Source organism: Prosopis cineraria, unplaced genomic scaffold (genome assembly GCF_029017545.1).
Source record: "Prosopis cineraria cultivar Desert tree isolate PC_DT_omini unplaced genomic scaffold, ASM2901754v1 PC4, whole genome shotgun sequence".
Lineage (NCBI taxonomy): Eukaryota > Viridiplantae > Streptophyta > Magnoliopsida > Fabales > Fabaceae > Prosopis > Prosopis cineraria.
Window position 1 is genome coordinate 38,063,067 of NW_026555335.1, and position 23,588 is coordinate 38,086,654.

The 23,588-nt window shown below is 31.4% G+C and overlaps 3 protein-coding genes across 4 annotated transcripts; 1 reads left to right on the forward strand and 2 right to left on the reverse strand.

Moving 5' to 3' along the window:
* Positions 1–1,205: 1,205 nt before the first annotated feature.
* LOC129308516 (calcium-dependent protein kinase SK5) lies at positions 1,206–6,007 on the forward strand. Of its 2 annotated transcripts, none has more exons than XM_054949656.1 (7): positions 1,206–2,043; positions 2,920–3,015; positions 3,154–3,306; positions 3,442–3,557; positions 4,682–4,849; positions 4,980–5,204; positions 5,681–6,007. In XM_054949656.1, the coding sequence occupies exons 1-7, from the start codon at positions 1,497–1,499 to the stop codon at positions 5,825–5,827; spliced, it is 1,452 nt and encodes a 483-aa protein (XP_054805631.1). In that variant the 5' UTR covers positions 1,206–1,496; the 3' UTR covers positions 5,828–6,007. The 2 variants fall into 2 exon arrangements, with proteins under 2 accessions (XP_054805631.1, XP_054805630.1); XM_054949655.1 differs by having other exon boundaries at positions 1,207–2,043; positions 2,872–3,015.
* An 875-nt stretch (positions 6,008–6,882) lies between these two features.
* Positions 6,883–9,250, reverse strand: LOC129308517 (uncharacterized). The gene is made up of 3 exons (XM_054949657.1): positions 8,997–9,250; positions 8,756–8,899; positions 6,883–7,209 (listed from the first exon to the last, which is right to left on the reverse strand). Exons 1-3 carry the CDS (start codon positions 9,219–9,221, stop codon positions 7,066–7,068), a joined length of 513 nt encoding a protein of 170 aa, XP_054805632.1. The 5' UTR covers positions 9,222–9,250; the 3' UTR covers positions 6,883–7,065.
* Positions 9,251–14,858: 5,608 nt separating this feature from the next.
* On the reverse strand, positions 14,859–23,154 carry LOC129308731 (uncharacterized). The gene is made up of 11 exons (XM_054950062.1): positions 22,771–23,154; positions 21,331–21,477; positions 21,082–21,196; positions 20,795–20,990; positions 19,785–19,822; positions 19,226–19,461; positions 17,886–17,979; positions 17,599–17,789; positions 16,996–17,215; positions 15,908–16,075; positions 14,859–15,300 (listed from the first exon to the last, which is right to left on the reverse strand). Exons 1-11 carry the CDS (start codon positions 22,972–22,974, stop codon positions 15,146–15,148), a joined length of 1,764 nt encoding a protein of 587 aa, XP_054806037.1. The 5' UTR covers positions 22,975–23,154; the 3' UTR covers positions 14,859–15,145.
* Positions 23,155–23,588: the final 434 nt, after the last annotated feature.

Genomic DNA, 23,588 nt, shown 5'->3' on the forward strand with positions numbered 1-23,588 from the left:
GGAACTTGTTATAGTATACATTTTGTATATTTAATATTATTTTATAACAACATGAAGTAAACTTGTTAAAATCATAACTTAATTTGTTATTTTAGTAATGTTATTTGTTTGGGGATTTAATTGTTACAAAAAAAAAATTAATTGAAGGGTATTGTAGTCATTTTATTGCATAACATAATTTCAATTTGATCCTTTCATTTTGCAATATAATTTTAGAATGGGAGAATAACTAATACATCCTTATATGATAATATAATCTTATAAAATGTGATAATGCCTTTTAAGTTATGAGGGGGCTAATTGTTATTGAAGTTTTGATGAAATAACAAGAATATCTCTTAATTTATAAAAAGTGCAACAAAGTTTTTTTATTTATAATTTTAATTTTAAAATTCGCAACTCTAGTTCAAAAAATGATTAAAGTGGTTTAGATATTCGCAATTTTTTCTTACCATTTTCTTTTAATTAGCCAAATATAATAAAATTTTTTTCTCACAATTTTAGTTCAATATATGATTAAAGTGATTTAGGCCTTTGTAACTTTTTCTTATCATTTTTCATCAATCAGCAACTCAATATAGTATAATAAAGATTTTTTCTTTCACAACTTTGAATATGAAATTCACAAATTTAATTCAGTGAATAATTAAAATAGGCATTTACAACTTTTTCTAACCATTTTCTGCATTTTTTTAAATTAAGGAGTATTTTTGTTATTTTATTAAAATTTTTAATAACAATTAAGTCTTTTAAAACTTAATAGGAATTATCTTATTTCATTTATTAAATTATTATTTTTTTATTTCTGAGGATTTATTTCTCGTTCATCCTTTTTCAATTGTCTAAGACTTATTTGACATAAAGTCATATTTTTAGTTTGCAATGAAATTCTCCCAACTAAGAGACAACTAAAGAAGTAAGTTTTCTTCAATTAAGACAATGCTCTAAACATTCCATTTACAACTTCAATACCTAATCATAATTATAAAGCAAAAGCAAAAATTTGATTTCCTATTATTCTTTCCCATCAGGCCAAAAATATAAAAACTTCATTGCCTAAGTAAAAAATTTGGGGGGGAAAATCAGAGATGACTCTGATCCTCTGAATCATCATGGGGCCACAAGAGGCGCTCATCACTGTCGTTGAATAAAAAAACAAAAGAAAATACACAGAAAAAATAAAGGTTAAAGAAAAGAAACTTCAAACAGTGCAGACTGGATTGGAGCCCATAGAAAAAGCTGCAGCAAAGGCAGAAAATGAAAGTGAAAATCTTTTGAAGACGCGCGCACACACAAATCTCTGAAGTAGAAAAGGAAGAAACCAAGAACACTATGTTTGAGACTTGAGAGAATTTAGAGGATGCAATAAGATCGTTGTTTCTCTCTCTTAAGAAGGAAGACTCGGTCAGCGTTTTTAGGTATCTGTCATTCCCGTTCATCCCCTCCCTGCATCTACCTCTCTGTTCGAACAAGATTGCAACTTTGCAAGGACGAGAATGAAGAAATCGAGCTCATCTACTTTACCATCAAAACCCACATGGGTTCTTCCCCATCGGACCCAAATCCTCACAGAGCTTTACACATTGGGCAGGAAACTTGGTCAAGGTCAATTTGGTACTACTTTCCTTTGTACGGAGAAGTGCACAGGTCGCAGATATGCCTGCAAGTCAATTCCGAAGCGCAAGCTCATCTGCAAAGAGGATTATGATGATGTTTGGAGAGAGATTCAGATAATGCACCACTTGTCCGAACATCCTTATGTGGTAAGAATTCATGGTACCTATGAGGACTATGTTTCTGTTCACTTGGTGATGGAGCTGTGCGAAGGTGGAGAGTTGTTCGATAGGATTGTGCAGAAAGGGCATTACAGTGAGAGGCAAGCGGCCAAGATAATCCGAACCATCGTTGAAGTTGTAGAAGCTTGTCATTCTCTTGGGGTTATGCACAGAGATCTTAAACCAGAGAACTTCTTATTCGATAGCGTCGAAGAGGATGCCAAACTTAAGGCAACTGATTTCGGGCTGTCTGTTTTTTACAAGCCAGGTTTCTTCTTGGTTTATTTCTTTGTCTTTAATCTTGTCTGATGTTGAAATGTCTCGGCTTTTTGTGTTTGTATTGTCTTGAATAGATCCTTGGTAGTTTAATTATTCCAGTACTGTGAAAGATGTTCACATGCAAATTTATCCCATGATCTCGAATCCTGCATGCCCGATTTACTTGTTTATTTCTAAGTTACCAAATCCAAACGTTATTAATCTGATTGAGATGGAACCTTTGGTCTGGACTTGTTATCGGGCATGGTTGCTTCCCTTCGCAAGTTCCCAAGTGGAGTGCTTTTTCTTAAGGATATGTGCATGTTCTGTACTTGTTCAAAGAAATGGAAGAGGATGGTTAAAGGGATTAGGGGAGTGAAAACCCCTTGTTCTATCCTCTCCTCTTTTCTGACTAAGGACTTCAAACCGCTAGAAGCTTAGAGCTTTGTACACTTGAAGATGACTGTATAGGTGCTCTGTGAGTATAATGTGAAACATGTTCTATGTTTAATTATTTTCTCCTGCAAAATTTCTCAAAAATATGCATATAAAGCTATTTATCTGCATCTTTGTGGTTGGTTGGCATTTGGCAAAAGGTATATTCTTAAACACTACATCGAGTGTTGGGAGCTGGTGCACTGAAAGTATTGTCTTTGTGCAGATTATCAATTCAGTTTACAGAAAAATGTATTTAGCTATTAAAAGTTAAATGTGAACTTAACAGCGTTTCTCATAGTTACTATTTGAATATTCCATACTGTTCTTAATTTCAACTATTGCTAAATCAACTGGAAACCTCTTCATGCTGTTTATGCCTAGCAAAGTGATATGATCTCAGGTGAAACATTTTCTGATGTTGTTGGAAGCCCATACTATGTTGCACCAGAGGTGTTACGCAAACATTATGGACCTGAATCAGATGTGTGGAGTGCAGGGGTTATTTTGTACATTTTACTTAGTGGGGTGCCACCATTTTGGGCCGGTAGGTATCTGTATTTGATATGTTAAATTATAATTTGCCTATATGACTTTACCATTTTCTTTTGTTTTTTTCTTGGGGTTCTTAACTTTCATCTATTCCTTGTTGCTAATATAATTACCTAAATTCTGCCTCCTCCAGAAACTGAAACAGGGATCTTCCGACAGATTTTGGAAGGAAAAATTGATTTTCAGTCTGAACCATGGCCTAGCATTTCAGACAGTGCAAAGGATCTAATTAGAAAAATGCTTGAGCAAAATCCCAAAAAAAGGCTTACAGCCCATGAAGTACTCCGTAGGTCTTTTATGCTTTTTGTTGATGTGTGGGTTTTGTAGTACTAATGCTTTGAGTATAAAAAAATTTTAAAATGAGGTTGAAAAGTTTAAAATTTTTACAAGGCTGTGGGGCTGGATTGTTTTTCTTTGTCAGGCCACCCGTGGATTGTTGATGACAACATTGCACCAGATAAACCTCTTGATTCTGCTGTTTTATCACGCTTGAAGCAGTTCTCTGCAATGAATAAGCTCAAAAAGATGGCTTTGCGAGTAAGACTTAATTATATATTTTCGCTTTGACAAATTTATTTCTATGTGCTAGTATATACAAGAGCCGTTTCATGAGCACTTCATGTGTATTCTCTACCCTGAAATATGTTGGCTGTAATGGTGTTACTCATCATTTTGTAATAATTGATTCTAAAGGTAACTGAATCAAGGCACTTTACATAGTGATATTTCCATCTCTTGTTCTCAGCCTGCAGGAGAGGAAGGTTTGCCCCATATGAGAGTGTTAGGGGATAGAAAAATAGGAAGTGTTCTTCATGTTAGAGGCTAGGGACTAGGGTTATGAGATTACATAATGTAGAATCTATGCTTGCAAGCATAATCCACTTCAGCATGCTGTGATGATTGACATTCCATGTGTAACAACATGCCATCAATCTTATTATATATAATTGATGGAATTAGCGTTTAGGATGTAATTGAGAAATTTTGGCAAGCATGTAGGATGAAATTGACACAGAATAAACGTTTAGGATGAAATGGATAGTATTCCCAGACTTTTGGGATGTCAAAGATACTTTAATTAAAAAAAAAAGAGCTAATGCTTTAAGAGCCCGTAACACGTTGTAATATGGATTTTGGTGGATTTGACATAGCTAGTTTGTCTTGTATGGTTAAGGAATTTCTTAATTTTTAAAACTGGCATCCTTTGATGCCTTTGGGAGCTTCGCTAGGCATCAGATTCCCGAGAGGATTATCCTTGGTGCATGCTTAAATGTAAGGAATGTGACGATAATTTTTGTCCCTATTCTTTTTATGCATCCTGATTGCACTTCTGCAGCCCTATTGTGTTCACTAGAGTTCTGGATCCAACTTTTTAAATGCATATTTCAATGGGAGCATCATAAAGCATGTATATTCTTGTGGTATATGTAGATAGATTATGGGCTTTGTTGTGAGGAAAAGATGTAATCAATATGAACTCTATGAATTCAAATCCTTGATACATTCTGATTTGTCTGTCTGGGTGTGCACACCGACATTCTGATGTTTGGTTCTCAGTTATACCTTTCCATAGGCACGTGGAAGTATTTCTTGTGATGGTCTCTAGTGTGTTAAATCCTAGCACCATACCATTTACTATCATTGTTCTTACTGATTCCCAGGTCATAGCTGAGAGGCTCTCTGAGGAAGAAATAGGCGGACTGAGGGAGTTATTCAAAATGATCGACACAGACAACAGCGGAAACATAACGTTTGACGAGCTAAAAGATGGTTTAAGGCGAGTAGGATCCGACCTTATGGAGTCTGAAATCAAGGATCTTATGGATGCAGTAAGATAAATTCTCTGTTTCTCTTGGTTTGATCCATTTTTGCTCCTTGTACTTCTTTGCCCTCTATTTTTTTCCTTTTGATAAATTTCTTGAAAAACTTGACAACATCTTGTGATTGTGCATGTGGTAGGCTGATATTGATAATAGTGGGACCATTAGTTATGGCGAATTCATTGCTGCTACTATACACTTGAATAAGCTGGAGAGGGAAGAGAATCTGCTATCAGCTTTCTCCTATTTTGACAAAGATGGAAGTGGCTACATAACTATTGATGAGATTCAACAGGCTTGTAAAGAGTTTGGTCTAAATGATTTCCCTATAGATGAAATAATCAAGGAAATCGATCAGGATAATGTAAGTAGCTTTCATCATGTCTTGCGATCAGAAGTTCCCTTGTTCACTACCACTAATCTTTCTAGATTATATGTCAGCCTACACATCTGCCACTCTAGAAACTAGAACCCGGCAAAATTACATCTGTAGACCCAAATTTTTGAAAATTTGAGGCCAAAAATCAAAGATACTATTAGTTTTCATGGGATCTGACCATAACTTGATCTTTTAATCTTTTATGATCTGGGTCTTCAGATGTGATATTTCCAAGGTATTGAAATTTGGACCGTATGGACCAGTTATTAAACCGGTCAAATGCATTGTTTAAGTGTGATCAAACTAGTTATGAATAATATTTCATTGAACAATTTAAGACACTGGTTCAACCAGTCAGATTGTCCTGGTTTTCAACACTACGGATTTTTCTGTGGAAACCCCATTAGCTTGGCAATTTTTTTGGTTGAGATTATTTTATTAGAGGTTGGTTTATGGTGCAGGATGGTCAAATAGATTATGGGGAATTTGCTGCGATGATGAGAAAGGGTAATGGAGGAGGGGTTGGAAGGCGAACAATGAGGAAGACTTTGAATTTCAGGGATGCTTTTGGATTGATAGGCAATGGTTCTAATGATTCTCAGCTTTAGTAGTTATTTAATCAAGCAACTGGGAAAATTTAAAAAAAAAAAAAAGGCAGTGAATTTCAACGATGTAACTTTGCTGACCAAATTGTGTCAATTAATATATCTGACTCTGTATTTGTTGACTTAGTCCCCTTGATGAGGTCCACATAACATGAGCTGGCTTGAAAAAGTCGTCTTGCATCAGATTTGATTTTGCTCTTCTGGTCAGAATTTCTTGGTACTGGCAAGCTGGTAAGTAATCACAAAATGCTTTTTTGTGATTATGAAACAAAAAAAAAAAAAAACAGAAGTTCATAGTTGGACATCGCCATGCACAAATAAAATAAAATAAAATAAAATAAATGAAATGAATGGTTCGATATTAGAGAATTTCTGGCGTATCGTTTTTCAGAACAAAATCCTTTTATCTAAAAATATAAACTTTAAATTATATTTATCTTTTCTCTTAAACCACAAATATTCTCTCATGGTGGTAATGAAATTTTTCTAAAATTATTTTTACCAGATACTCTCCCATCTTTACTATATGACATTTTCTAAGAGAGATAATTTTTATTATAAGTCATTTAATATAATATTAATTATACTTTTGAATAATATTTCCATTTAAAGTCATTGCCTATATAAGAAATAATGTAATTTAAATTAAAATGGGAGAAATTAAAAAATTGTTTCACTTTCAAACAAAATTTTTTCGTCGGTGTGGTGATTAGAAATTCTTTATAATAGAAACAAATAATATGACGATTTGGATGTAATAATCTCATTCTCTCATCCCACAACTTTATTGAAATGCGTCCATTAATCTGGGGAAAACAATCACTGTCTTATATACGTAATTATGTAATTAGCTATTCTGCAGGTAAGGATGATATTTGTAACTCGTACGCTCTCTCTCTCTACGTGTCATTCATTTCATTCTCTTGTAACCGTTTTGGACACGCCTATGCTATTTACATAGTTGGAAATGGCACCACATTATTCTGAGCATTTTCTATTCTTTGCCTGATTCTTATCAATTCATATAACAAATCATATGGCATTTGAGACTCCTTCAGTAAAGTAAAATGCGTACAAATTTGATATTATATGAGGAGGACTTAAAACTGAATACTACAAGTGTATTTCTTGGTCATGGTCATGGTCATGGTATTTGTGAAGGAAGATTCAGGGGACAAATCACAAATCCCACGGGGAGCAACCATGGAAATGTTTAAACACTTAAACATGTGTGCAGAATTTCACATTTTGCTTGAAACAGCAAGATACATGGTATGACGCCCCTGAGCAAAAAGTTTGCCAGTCTTCTTCTTCCTCAGCTCAACGCTGACAACCCCAACAGCTTTTCCAATACGAAGAGTCCTGGCCTCGATCTCAATTTCCTCCTAATATCGCGTAAGAGAAAATCATACATGAATATCATGTTATGCATTGCATGCAACAGAACAAGAATTTCCAACAACTTAATCCTCAAACTACACTGCGTTGATCCTGAACATACTACGTCTTGTCGAAGATATTAACCATCAGGCATTTCAATGGTTGAGTAAACATAAACATTTAGGTACGAAAGGTTTGAAAAGCTTGTAAATGACAATTGTCAACCTAGGCTATAATTAAATGGAAAGTGGCATTTAGAGCCAACTTCAGCAACAAACTCAATTTGATATTACTACAGTCAAGTGTCAGATTCAAAGTCTGCATCTTTCATGGTTACTTCCTCTGAAAGCTAGATTATTTGTCATGAAATACTTAACGTTTAGAAGAATACGGTTCCACTCAGAAAGATTCCTTCTTTTTCTAGCGTAACAAAGCTTGGAGTCCGCAAAGTTATGACTTCATGGGTGACATAAGAACAGAGAAGAGAGAAGCACCATGCTGGAAGAACCCAATGAACTAATCTGAAGATCCACTTTCTTGAGTAATTTGATACCGTAATATGTTTCTTTTGATAAACGGCTTAAAAAAACACAGAAATTTGAATACTGGAGTATAGAAACATTTTTTCTTGGTTGAAAGACCATGACGACCTTCGCAGCCTATAAGGAACAAGCTCACTAATGCTTTAGGATAAATTACAAGACCTTGTCCAAACCTCTGTATCAGTGATTTGTCAAACAAAAGGGGTCACGTTTCGAGCTCACGAAAATGGGATCTTCCACTAGAACCAAGGACTTTTTTCCCTGGGCATGCTGTATATAAATTAGCATTTTTATTAGGCACTGCCCATGTGTCAGTAGAGTAATAAGCAAAGAACTATTTAGCGGTCAAGGACAGTAAGAAAGATTAAAAGGTGAAGCTAAGGAAGCACAGAACTATTTGGTGGCCTTTCTTTCTTTATACCCAGTGCCATATATTGTGCGCAATGATGCATTGGAGACTTTAACCCCCCGAGTCGTTGCAATTTGGCTTTAGCCTTTCTTTCTTTATAACGAAGAAAAGAGAAGGTTTATCTTCTTACTTCAGAACTTGGCGGGAATTTTGAAGGGAGTGGAGTGAGGTAGAGGTGAATGAAGGGATGAGCCAGAGTGGCGCGGGCCAATACGTTGAAGGGAGTGGGTTATCTTCATTGATTGGAAGTTCATTTTAAAAAAAAAAAAAAATATCTCGATCCTCACTAACTAAATATTACAATATCACTTGAGTTCACAGTGAGTGGGTTTGAAAGGTGAAGTTAAGAGGGTTTGCTTTAAAAAAGAAGAAGCAAAAAACTAGGAACAATTCGGACTGGCTAGAACCATCTAATTTGGAATGATTTCACAAAACTTGAGAGCAGAATAGAAGCAACTATTACCAAAAAAATCCTAAAACAAAACAGAATATTCTCCCATTTAAGCATCACAAAAAAAAAAAAAAAACATCCCAGTTCATATTTATATAAGTAACAAAGCAAATGTTAGTACCAAGCAATAGAATAGGAAAGATACTCACGTCGGCATAGGCAGCATCCAAGTATGAAACATTGATCTCCACCGAAACTCCTAATCGCGGAGCTCCCGAACTGCGAATTGCAGCTGTCCCAACCAAATCCACTAACGTTGCAGTCACACCGCCGTGCAAGGAATTACCAGCATTCTAAGGACGGAACAAGAAAAAGCAAAGCAAAATTAAGCGATCGAAATTATATAGTAGTTCAAAGAATGCAGGGATGACCCCAAGTATGTGTCAGTACAATTAAACGTTGGGGTATCTTCATGGAGCAGAGGACGCGGCCAGGCTCGATTAGATCGACCTTGATGCTGCTCATGATCAAGGGTTCCCAGAATCTGGTAGGTAATCCATCAGCCAGTGATGCGTTTTCGCTTCTTTGCTCTAAGTATTTCCTCGCAGATTCCAAATCCTCACTCATATTCTGCTCCAATTCGTCTCTCCCCCAAAGAATGTCTGTCCTCACCATCAATTAGTTTCATTAAAGTTGGTATTTTGGGCCAGCAACGTATAACCAGGCTTAATAAAATGATAATTTTTTATTGTTTGAGTATATCCATCTGCCCCAAACAGGCACAAAAAATTCAGGCCAGATTAAATTCAAACTTGGCTCAAATATTTAAATAAAAAAATTAAATTTTAAAAATATAATAAATATTAATTAATTTTTTAATTTTTATATCATTTTATATTAAAATACCCATATATTTGAGTGCATTACTATATTTATTTTTTTAAAAATTAAAATATTTATATTTTTAGTATTTTTAATTAATAAATATCTCAAAAAAATATTTAAAATATATTTTAATATTTTTTTTTATTTTTTAAGAGCTATATCATTTAAGTATTTAAACAGATATATTATATAAAAATAAAATAATTAAATTTAAGATAAAAAATAAATTATAAGTAATTATAAAAATGAAATTTGCTAATTTGGGGATGTAATAATAAATAGATAATACCATTAAATAATTATTTAGTAATCGTCCACCCTAAATTTGATCTAAAATTAAGAATAAATTAAATTAAAAAATTTATTGTATGTAAGGGTTAAACAATATAAAAATTTGAAGAAAAAACAATTCCATAAAAAAGCCACACTTTACATATAATTAAATAATTTTGTCTTATATGATATAATAATGATTATTTTTTTCATATTTTTAACAACAAAAAGTATAGTTTATTCAAAAGTTATTAAAAACTTTGAACCGTAATGATTTTAAGTTAGTAATATAATCGTAATTAAATCGAAGTTAATTTAATCATAATTAAAATATATAAAATATTTATATATAATCATGATAAAAGCAATATTTAAACTATTAAGATATTAATTTATAAATAAAAAAATATTTATAAATAAATTATATATAATACAACAAATTAGTAATAGAGTTATTTAAGTACAAAATTGATAAATTATTATTTTTATTTTATTCTTTTAAAGTTAAGATAATATTTTATGCTTAACAGAGTTGCTTAAAAATTGAAATTGATTCAAAAATTTAAAAAATATTTTTGAAATATTTTAGGTGGTTGAATAAGCTCGAAGCTTGAATGTGATAGGGCTAGATTTAGTTATATGAGTTTTTTTATATAAGTATGATACTTTAAATATAATTTAAATACGTTTAATTTAAATAAGCTCAACCTACCTCAAATTATTAACTCTTATATTTTGTCCACTCTATACATACATGAGGAATGTCAGGCCCGCTTGGGTATTTAACTTTAAGAAGGATTTTGAGAATTTTAGGAAGTTAAAATTATTAGGTTTTTTTTTTTAATTCAAAGTCTAATCCAAAAGTCTTTTCAAAAGATTTTTAAAAGTCTTCTTCCTCATCATAATATGTGTTGTTTTTTAGCTAACACTTGGCAAAATTACGTTTGAGGGATAACTATTTATTAGATTTAATAAAAGCACATCTTAAATATAAAAAAGCTTCTGAGATGTGCTTTTAAAACATGACCAACCTTTATTTTTTACATGACCCTAATACCCATATTTTTATACAAAGAGAAATTGTATATAAGTTTTTGATAGATTAAATTAACGATAGTTTGGTTCCTAACAATTTTTTGAAAAAAAAATTGTAACAAGACATTATAAAGACTAAACAATTAATCATGTTCATTTTCAATATTAACGTTATTGAATTATTTATATAGTTTTTGTTCACTAAGTGAAACTTTATATTGTTTTATCTTTATTATTTAATGTATCAAATTTTATGTTCTTTAAAATTTTTTTACATATAGTTTTCAAATATTTTTAATATGAAGCATTTGTATAATATAAATTATAAATCATATTTTTTTTATAATTATACATTCAAAATCACTTTTTACTATACAAATTTAAATAAATTTCTATTTAACAAACTAGCTTTTAAAAAAAATATATCCAAATACAAATTTTATTATAATAAATAATTTTTATTAAAGTGATTTTTATTAAACAAACTTTTGATAAATTAACTTTTGTCCAACCAAAAACCAAACATGCACGTAACTGATCACTTGATCACATTCTTAACTTTTATTTCTATTTTACAAAACACAAATTTGAATGAAGTTAAATCTCCTTTTAACTATAGATTTTTTTATCACAATAAAAGATAAAATTTCCGCAATTTAAATTAATTATGTATAATATATTAATTAATTATACGAAATTAAATATTGTCACTTGACTTGATAAAAATTCTCAAATATATACTTTTTACGGAGGCAGGTGGGAAAAGCTGTTTTTATATTAAAAAAAATTAAAACATAATATAATTTTTAATTCCCATCTCCTTATCAATTACTTTGGGGACGCACTTAATATTATATATTTAATCTACTTTTATTCGATTAAATAAATTTTAATATGTTAATATTATTAATAATAAAGATTTATTATAAAATGAATAATTTAGCAATGACACATATCTCTTAATTTAATTTAGTTAAAAATAAATAATTTAAATATATATGTTTTTCTCTTACCGATTTAATTTTTAAATTAAATTTATCTCACTACAACCAGTCATTGTAATTTAGTAAGTTAAAAATCAATATTTACTGTAAAATGTATACATGGTATTGTTTATCCACAGTACCATGGTTTTTTTCTTTGTTTTTAAAATTTGATTTTTGTATAATAAAAGTTTATATGGAACTTATAATAAAAATTAAAAAAAATATATGTGGGATCCATGGTAAAAAATTCTTATAACTATGAGATTCATAAAAAATAATTTATATGAGATCTAATATTTTTTTATAGATGTAGAAGATTTATTATTTGTTGCTTGTATTTTGTATATGTATTAGACAATTAATGTATATAACATACAAATTAAAAAAAAAATAAGTGTGAAACCCATAGTAAAAAATGCTTGTAAATATGAGGCTTATAAACAAAAAATATGTATGAGATGTAATATTTTTTTTAGCAAATGTAGGGGATTTATCATTTATTGCTTGTATTTTATATATGTATTAGATAATTAATGGTTAAAGTATACTTTTAGTCCGCTAACTTTATATAAAATTTTAACTCAATCCTTTAATTTTATAAAGTATCTTCTTAACCTTTTAACCCTAACATTGTTAGTTGCACATGATTATTTTTTGTGTTAATCATTGTTATTTTAAAAAAAATTAAACTTAATATATCAATATTTGAGTATATTTTATTAATATTTGAAAGTTTAATGTAAAAATTTATTAGATAAAATTAATAGTGTTAAGGTTAAAGACTAAACTTTATCAAGTTAAGGGATTAAAATAAAATATATAAACTTAAAGAACTATATGTATACTTTAATCGATAATTAATTATATGTAACATACAAATTTAAATAATAAATTATAAACAGAATATTTTATTATTTAAATCAATCAACTTATTTCCATTTATTTTTTGGGTAAAAATTCCCGTTCATTTTTATATGAGTAAATTTTAATCAAAAATTAATTAATCCTAATAATTATGTCTAGCAAAAAAATTTTGGATTAAGATGTACTTGTGATTAACATTTAATTTTTTTTCTAATTAATGATACTATCATTTAATGAATAGTAATTAAGAAAAGATGTCATAAATACTTTTTGAAAATTATTTGTTTTCTTATAAAAAAAATAACAAATTATATGAAAATTTTGCTTATATTTAAAAATTGAGGAAATATATAGTAAAATTTGTTAGTAGATTATATATGATAAAATTATAGTAATTTTGTGAGATAATGACTAAAACAAATTCTATCACTTAATAAGTGTTACATACAGTACAATAATAATTGTTCAATTTAATTGAATTGTTGTAAGATATTTTGTCATATATGCTATCTACTTTTTTTTTATTGTAAATGTGTTTGTAAATGTTAAATGTCAAACGTGTAATAAAAATATAAAATAAAAATTATAATAAAATTGTAAATTTAATTTTTACAAATTATAAAAATTCAAGTCTACATTCATTGAAATTTAGGTATACATGCATGGAAAAATAAATTATAGAATAAAAAAAATTTTTATAAAATAAATTGCTTATTTTTACACATAAGATGCATTTTTAATTTGTTATCCTGTACAATAAATTTTAAACTGGAATAAATTAGTATTCATATATTTAATATCCATGGGGTTATAAATTTTAGAATAAAGTACCTTGGTTATTTTTAGAAGGAAAATGAAACTTTAAGTTCATCAAATTTACTTTATTATTAATTTATTTTCTCAAATTTAATTTTTATTAATTTAATTCCTTACGATTTCTTAAGTTATGACTTCAATATTTTAGGTTTTAAAACAAAAATTGATCATTAAATTAATATGAAATATAATTATATATAGTTAAATGGGAACAAATTTGTTTTCAAATCAATTTTATTTTGTCATTAATTTACATGACTATCAATTCAATATTTTTTGTTATCTATATTAGCAAATTTTAGTTGTATATTACCTCTTCTTCAAACAATAAACTTGAAAGATTAAATTATTACTAAAACAAATGTAAAATATTAAATTGTTATTGAGGTAAACTTGAAGGAGTTGAAGCAAATTTTATCATCCTTTTTTAAATATGCATTAGATAACAAATCATAAAGTAGAATGAGTTATAATCCAATTAGTCCTTTAAAAATAAACAATCTAATTTATTCTCCTATTGACAGTAATTATATTTATAATACAATTGAGCATTAAACATGCATGCTTCTCCCAACAAAAAATAATTTTTATTTTTCTTTTGTTATATATAACCAATACTAAAATAAAATAAAATGTTCATACAACTTAAAAAAAATTCTAAAACAAGGTATGTGTTTTAATTTTTTTATTATATGTTTTATAATTTTTAATTTACATGGATTTAAGAATTTACAAATTAAAATAAATTATTGTATACATTTGATTACGTATGGCATAACAAATTTTATGATAAAAAAAGTTTTTTTATTTTTATTTTTCAATCACAAATATGTTGGGGAAATAAAAATATATAGTTAATTTTTATTATTATAATTATTTATCTATAATCACATATACAATTTTATTTCACACTTTCTATAAACTATTATTCTTATCAAATTATCAAATTAATATTTACTCATATTTAACTTCTATTAATTTTTATAATTCATTTGGATCAAAGAAAAAGATTTGGGGGCGGGATCTTATATTTTGATAACCTCAACTTTAAAGAATGGAGAATTGTAATTAGAAAGTTTTAAATTAAATTTTTTAATTTTTTTCTTTTATGTCTCTCAAATAAAATTTTATAACATAATTATCTATTTTCAGAAAAAAAATAACTCATTAAAATATTATCTTTCCTTTTTTATTTAGTTTAAATAAAAAATGAGGATTAGATAGCATCTAATCTAGTTATAAAACTAAATTGTAACAAATCAAAAAAGATAATAAAGACAAAATTGCTTCAAGCAAAACACTAATTAGATTGAGTTGTCTCAAGTAAAATTTCATAGAACGAATCAATAATTAAAAAAAAAAATCAGAAGTTATATATTCCAAAAGATCAAATATAATAGAAGACAGATTATAATACAGCATTTCTTACTAAATACTAAATGACAGGAATAAATGTATAAAACAATTCATAATTCTTAAATAATAAAAATGACTAAGCATACAGATCATTGTTGAGGGCCTTTACTGGAAGAACACGAAAACTGAAATCAAGACCCAAATCAAATATACTCTATCCTTCTGTGCTAGCAAATACTTGGAAGTCAAGACCGGACTAAAAGCCTTACAGTAAAAGCAAAACAGTAAACAAAAATAAAATAAAAAGAGGAGGACAAAAACTAACTAATTCACCATTACATTCTACCGAGTTTACTGTGAAATTTTCTAACATAGAAACCTTTCTCAGTTAGTTTTCTTCTCCTCCTCCTTAGCAGGATCTACAGCTGCGGCAGCATCTGCGGGCTGATCATCTTCACCACCAAAACCAAACTCATTAACACGCTTCTTGTCCACCGGATAAATCCACCTTTGATATAAATATATGAGAAATATAACATCTGCAAAGGAAAGAAAAAGAGTAAAACAAGTTAATACAACAAATGTGGCCATCTCACAAACTCACTTGCGCAGAAAAAACCAAATTTTAATATATCTCGAACAATAAATCAGTTTAATGATTAATTCCAAAAAGATGACTCAAATTTTAAATTGTAATGACAAAAATTAGTCCAGTAGTAAAGTGACCGATTGTCTGATGATGAACCTTTCAGCTATGAAGCAACACCAGAAGTCGGTTAGAATGGGGTAAGGAAATATAAACCACAATATAGATGCAACCAGTTGCATGATTTATCCTTTTAGTTTCGTGTTCCTCACAGACATAGCTGAACCATCTTTTCAGTTTCAAAAACTCTCATTTTGAAAAAGTAAACTATGTCCCTGTCTCATGGGACATGCTTTTACCAACAAAACCTAAGCTCCATCTACATCTTAGAAAAGGTTCTAGGTCCACATTTAACAGTTCTTAGCCAAACCAAAATTCAGTACTCTATTATAGATCAGAGTAGAAACTAAAGTGGATGCTGCTACAGACATTTCACAAGTTGCAGAATATGTTAAGTTCAAAAATAGATGATCCATTAACTGATGAGAAGCCAATCTTACCATCGCGGAAAACAGATAGCCGATGTAATGCTGGCATCTTAATGACAAAAGCAAAAAGATCATCAATGATTGTGTTGAGAAACTTGTAAGTCATCTGCCTCCAAGGAAGATGAGCAACAGATTTAAGCTTGTAGTTGATGAACAATTGAGGGCACATCATGATAAAACCTGCAGCAATTTTTCATCACAAAGTGAAGATATTACAAATTTTGTAAACCAAGAAACTTATTGACCATGAATATGAGAAAGAGAGCTTTATGTTTCCCCTGGTACTCTGTTGAGTAGCAAACAACAGCATTTTACTATGGAAGGGTATCGACCCATTATTTTATTTTGGTCCAAACATAAAGAAAAGGAAGCAACAGCACATTTTATACAGATTTATTCTAACAAATTTCTCCAATAAGGAGAAATGATACTGCCTCAAGTAGGATTCACTTAGTCTTTACAATTGAAGACCTTGCACATTTAAAAGAAATGTTTAAAAAAACCTGACCAAGTAAATTGAAGACCATGCGCATTTTACTCCAGAGAAGAAAAGCAAAGCAAAAGAGATGTTTACAAAACCTGACCAAGTAAATTTGACTCTGATTCATTTACTACATTTTGCTATGTGAGACAGTTATAATCATCTTTGGGAGCCCATGAGGGAAAAAAAGGTCCATAACAATAGATTCATTCATCATTAAAAAAAATAATAGATCACAAGCTCCCTTGGCAAAATGCTTCATCCCAAATTTAGGACATTCTCAATTAGGATAGCATGAAGATTAAAGCAGAATCCATTTAGTCATTAAAGTGAGGGGACAAAATGAAATTACGTTTAACTTCATCGTTAACCTAATTTATTTAGTGACACTTGCATCTTGCTTTCATTTAATCTCAGGCAGTGGATTGATTAACACGATAGGACTCACCCAAGCATATGGTTCAGCTGAGCTCTTTTAAAAAGAAAAAGGAACACATATTCAGTTGTTAATGATCTATTGCCTACTTGCTCAGCTGCAAGTTGCAACCAACTTATAACTTCCTGTGCTGCCATTTGCCACTCGTAAATGAAAGATCAACACAGATGAAAGATTACTTACCAAACATGTATACACAGCTTGTGAGTGAAGACAGAATCCAAGAATACCAGCTCTTGTGGCGTTCGTACTTCAATGAGTAAACAGAGAAGCATGCAGCAAGGAAAAACAAAACATAGGACAAATACTTCATTGCAATGTCATCATATTCTTTTGTCTTATTCCGTACATATGATTCTCGATCTCGGAACTTCAACATTGGTATCCTCCCCGTCCTATCAAGCTGGTGACAAAACAAAAAATATATATATTGCTGATTGCAGACATCCAATATGGAAAAATAACAGATCTTGAGCAGTGAAAGATGCAGATCAATCTAAATATGGAAAAATTAACAGATCTTGAGCAGTGAAAGATGCAGATCAAGCTAGAAAGTAATTTCAAACATAGCCCTAAAAGCAAGAACAATCAGAGGTTTTCCATTGTTCCAGAAAAATAATGTGAAAACATCAAAATGCCACAAACAATATCAAACAATGGTCAGCGAGAGACAATGCAGAATTGGAGATATCATGAACCACGTGCCATCTTAATATTCTCTGTATCAGTACACAGTCATCAATCATGCTCACATAGAAAATACAATGTGAAGACTACAGGAGATACCTCAATATGCATGGCTTTTCCAATTTTCCAGAACTCAATTATGCAGCCAATGCCAGAACTTGCAAGTATCATCCACGAAGTGTCATTGTCAAGCAGATAAAGGAATACAATAAGCTGAGAAATAAAGCTAACGACAACAGATTTTGCAGAGAGTCCTTCCATAGACTTATTTTTGTTCCAAAATTGGATATCTGTAGAAGATAACAGAGTTGTTAAAATAAGCTATGTCATCAGAGTTTCCTCATTGGCGTTGCTTTCATTAAAATAGTTGATACAAAATAACTCACCATTCTTGAAAGCCAAAAAGTCAAAAACTGAATGAAGCAGAGAAACAACCATGGTAACCGCCAGGAGGTAAGGATTTCCTTCCAAGAATACCCTCTGATTGAAAAAACAAACAAATAATTAATGAAATCAATTCATCAATTCACAGAAGACAGATGCACAACCAACAGAGAAGTTTCTTTCGAGCCACTAGAAACTCCCTCTAAAAACCATTATCTGTTACAAAAATAATGATTTATGGCATGAATGCTGCGATACTAATGGACCAAGGTAAAGCCAAAGAGAGATAATGATGAAATCAAAACCATCAGGACAATATTCTGACATGTAGCTGTATCTACAATTGAAGGGCAAGGGGAAAATGCCTTTAATGGTTTTAGGAACATCGCAAACTGAGATGCACATGCCACAATGCAGAATAATAATGAAATCAGAACCAAAAGATAGTCAGAGATCAAGGATAATCTTAAATGGTAGAATTCATCAAGATAAAATAGAGGTACGGTTGCAAATAAGTGAATATAGAAGATAACGATGAATAAGATTTAAATGGCAGCTTATAAAGCATTTAGGTAGTTGCAATAATAAACCTTGTCTTGGAATATCAATCCAAAAGATTGAGCCCTTAACATCATGCACAATTTTTAATTAAAATAACATTTTCATAGGTCACCTAACATCTAAAACCTCATGTGAGACTAATTTAATAAATTCCTTAGGTAAATTTCTAGGCATCAGCTCTAGCTCTAGGCATTTGCCGGCTAATGCTCTATGGGACATACAAGTAATCCTTACCCCATGCAAAAAAACAAGGGATACTTTGGGAATGATCTTCAATAAAAGAAGGCTTACCCCCACCCAAAAAAGGATACTGTTGGAGTAATCTTTCAATAAAAAAGACCTCGATTTAAAAAGGGGAAACAGGTGATAGGATCCCATATCCTCCTGAAACATTAAAGAATTTTCATTTTTAAAAGGGTAAATGGGGGACATGCTCTCCTAGACTTTTTATACACACCAGACACTACCTCTTTTAGTAAAATTTCCTCCTACACTGCACTACAATTGTAGGTGTAAGCACACGAACAACAATGTAAGTGATGAAACAAAAGATGAAAAACAGAGTAAAGGACATGTGATGATACCAACTAATAGAAAGATGCAGTCGCGGAATTATTAAAAGGAAAAAAAAAAAAAGCTAAAGAATGTGCAGAAATGTCAGGTCATTCAACACTCGACATGCATGGCCTGTCAAATAAGTTCATGATACATTATATATCAAAAGGCAGAAATCGATAGTATGAAGTTTGAGCCATCACTGGAAATTTCTACAAACACATACCTTCAGCTCATCACCCTCTCCTTCAAGCATGCTTCCATAACTACGGTGAATCTGAAAGGACTGATCAATCTGCAGGAATAATTGCCATTTTGTCATGCTAATGGGGCCTACCTCCATATGAAGAGGTAACTCGGTTACCGTCTCATTTATAGGTATCAACTTATCCCTCAGTAACCAGAATTCATTGAAAAAAACAATTGGATAGTAGTTCTCTGAGATAGGATCAATGTTCAAGTCTGGACACGCAAAATTAAGGAAATTCAGTTCCAAATCTGCTAACCTGCAGTCCATACTCCATAGTGAAAAGATCACAACACAAGAAAAGACCAGCACAACCGTAAAAATATCTCAGCATATTGAAATTGTCAAATAAGGGATCTAAAAATTGAAAAATAAAAATAGAAACGTACTATCTGCAAGTTTTTTATTGGTAAGTATCAATTGCACTCATCTTGAGTAATAAGAATACCATTCATTTTAAAACTGAAAAAACATCAAGGCCAAAATTAATAAAAAAAATAAATGCACATAACAAAAGATGGAAAGATCAAAGGGATACGTGGAGCAATATTTGGTGGGACACCCTTTTTTGGGTACCTGTAGACAAGGAAAATGATAGCAAAGTTAAAACACAGCAAGAATCATGGAAACTAATTCTTTTGCAGGCCAATCAAAAACTGAGAGTAGAGGATCAAGAAGATAGAACCAGCAGACCAGTAAAGAGAAGGAATCATGTCAGTCAATTTAAGTATTCATCTATAAATGACTGGTGTATATCTCCTTAAGTAAAGGATGTATCGGTAAAGAAAGGTCCAAAATCAAAGGATTAAATGTTTTCTCCCAAACATAACTTGGTTAAATAAGTATCCAACATCAGAGTCAAAGGCATAAGGCACCTCGAGGTGTCAGACCTGTAAAATGCTTGAAGTGAGAGGAACAAAAAAGGTATTCACCTTGGAAGGAAGACCTGTATGCATCTGCTTGTGCTTTGCGAATTGCTATCAATTTATATAAATATTTTAAATTCAAAACTTCTGTGTTTTATTATAAAATTTCACATCTTATATTCATATCTTGGATATAAAACTTCATGCTAAGACTGAACAAAGACTACAAGCGAAATGCCAATGATAGAAATGTCAACTCAATATTGAAAACTGGCAACTTCATGCTCTTAAATAAATGTCAATTCTAAGACCAAAAGATTGTATCCCAGATGTAGGAATCCTAAACATGGTCTTCACTGACATTACACACTCTATGACCAAAAACAAATTGGAGCTCAATTAATTTGGGCCAATCTTAGCAAATGGGAGTCAAGATGATGCAAAAGGTAACAAATGGGATATTGCTAAATAAATCAAACTTTTAAGATAATGGTCTCCAATGAAACCAAAGGCCAAAGGAGTGCTCAATATTTCTATTGTCATTAAAGAAGGCCCTTCCTTTTGACAGGCTCTTAGGTTGATCATCTAGTGCTAAACAATTCCTTCCAGGATAGTGATCACTGGTCAGAATTTCATGAATAGATTATGGCGAAGCAGTTTCAAACAACAGCAAGAAACATACCGTGTGAAGTCATCAACCAAGTTTATTGTAATATTTGGTCTCCAATAAGAAACCCACTCCACAGGGCCATTGTCCTTTAAATTATCTTGGGTGTCATCAACCTCAGATGCCATTTGACCCTCATTAGAATCTTCTGAATCCCCCAAGAGGCTCCTTCTTTTATCTGCTTTTGACTTTGGCAAGTATGTCACAACAGCTGAAATCCATGACACGAGAGAGCCTTTGTAAGTCAAATTTAAAACTTATACACCAAGTGACTTCACGTAGTGGAAAGCCAAAAATCTTACCATATGTCCTTCCAAATGCTGCTTGAGGCTGGTATTCTGGGTCATTTGGGTCCGGTGAATATCCAGAATGTGCAAAGAAAACATGAGCATATAGGCTCCCATTGTGCTTCAGAGCCTGAAAAATGAATACCCAATCAGGAAATCTACTATAACATTGAAGTTACTTGAAACACTCATCAATTTATACAATTACGGCTAAGCCACTAAGCCAAGATTAATATAGTAAGAAGCAATTCCAATCAGTCGTACCTCAGACGGGCGATACTTCAAAGAAAGAGATCGGGTACTCTCAGGTCCCCAAACAGCATATGGTATATTGGTTTCATGCCACACAAGAGCACTTTCACTACCAAAGTCATTGAACTTCTCGTGCTCTGAGAGATATAACCACATATCCTGAACAAAGTAGCATTTAAAAAGAACTTGAGTATGAAAACAAAGAGAATCATGATTAAGGAAAGCCTTTTATTTATACCATGGAAGAACTAAGTTACAATAGGTTGCAATATAAATTTCAGAGAAAAACAAGTCAGATCCGATGGTCCTTTTGTATGTAAAGAACTTTTTTTTCCTCGTGTAAAATTACAAATGCTTTATTTTGAGAGTCAAATCCTGAAGAAAAGGATACCCAGCAAAGCTTTCCACCAGGCAACTTTAGCAAGGTTTTAATATTAAAAGTATCAGCCGAGTTAAGATTAACACTCTAGCATGTAAATAGCATATCTTCAAAAGCTCAATTTAAATCACAACAAACCCAATGAAGTTGCATGAGATGTAAATAAGTACATTGTACTATAACAGCAAGAACATTGTACACTTTCAAACATGGTAAGATGTTGGTTTGAAGCATGGATTATATTAGGTGTGTGTTTTCCTTAGAGTTGGGTAAAACAAAGTTTGGACAAATTGATTTATAAGCATGATTTAGGGCAAAATTAATTTAGTCAAAACGCAGAAGCATGTGGAAGCTACTTATGAGACTCAGTGGTTGAGGGGTCTCACAATTGATTTAATCAAAATATGGATAAATTTTTTGAAAACCACATTTTGATATTTTAATTGTGACTTTTTGGGCACTAAATAACATAGATCTATAAATCAGAGGTGTTGGTAAACAAGTGGCCAACTTTATAATCAGTTTTATGTGGTCGTTTGACAGCAGCAAATATCTTAGTTATTCAATGTCAATGACTATAAAGCCAATATTTGCAGGATACCAAAAGAATCTACGATTTTCAAGAAGCCAGAGAAGACGAGAGGCGAGGAGTTAGACCCTAACGAAAGAAACGAATTTCGTAGAAGTCGCAAAAACTTATACAAACTTTGTATGAGATATTGTAGTTAGCATACAACTAACTGAATCAGCAAGCGAAACAACACATACATCAAGCGGTGTACCTGCGTAAGGCATCCAGATGCCACTCAACATCATCTCTTACTACAACCGTAAACCTTTAGAACAGAGATACTCGTTAATTAGGAAGGGAAGTCGCTACTTTAGAATTATTGGAATGAAAAATAAATGCTTTGACAATGATTAAAAAGTATAACATAACCTAACGTGAAGACAACGCGCGATTTAATTGCTACTGAGTATGGAGTACTCTAAATCTAGAAACAGCATCAGTCTATCAGATCGTAAAAAGGTGCTATGTAAAGACGCGTGGAGTTAAGAGACTGAGGGAGTACCAACGGTTCGCCTTTCTGAAAGAGATTAGACATGAGAGCAGTAGGTTCGGTGGGTCTCTTGGGAGAGAAGAATTTGGAAGCGAAATACCAAAAGACCGCCATCCGAATAATTCCGGTGATAGTTTGGCCGAAGCCACCTTGTTGTTGCTGTCTCCCCTGGGGCCGTTGGCCTCCTTCTACTGCAGCGGTCGTCGGCGGCGCCATCGTCGGAGAGTTGATCCCTCTCCGCTGCGGTGGCCGAGGTACAGAGAAAGAGAAAGAGTGGAAGTAGCGGGTGGTGGAATCGAAGTATCGAAATAATATATGCCCCAAGCTCAAGGGAAGGGAAAGGCGGAATTTGCAGAGATATTTTGGAGAATAAGAGAAATATAAAAATTGAAAAACGGATCGCACAGAACATCTGTGAGGCGGTGAGCCATAGTGCAAATCGCAGGCCCCGCGGCCGCAAGCTTCTATATTAACAATATTACCCCTCTCTATAAAAATATAAAATATTTTTTAATTTTTTAAAATATAATTATTATTTTTATTAATAATAATTTTATATTTATTATAAAAAATTTAATAAAAATAAATATAAAAAGATAGAGTTAATTTAAAAATAAATAAGTACTTTATTAAGAGATAAGATTGAGTTAGAAATGTTCTACATTTTTAAACGGAGGAAGTAATATTTTTTTCTAAATATTAAATATTAATTATTAAATATATTATTATTAATTGAAAAAAATTATTATTGTTATTATTAATCCTCGGATAAAAGAGCAATATATCTCTTAAATTATATGTGGAATGGCATCCAAAGCTCCAAGCTGATG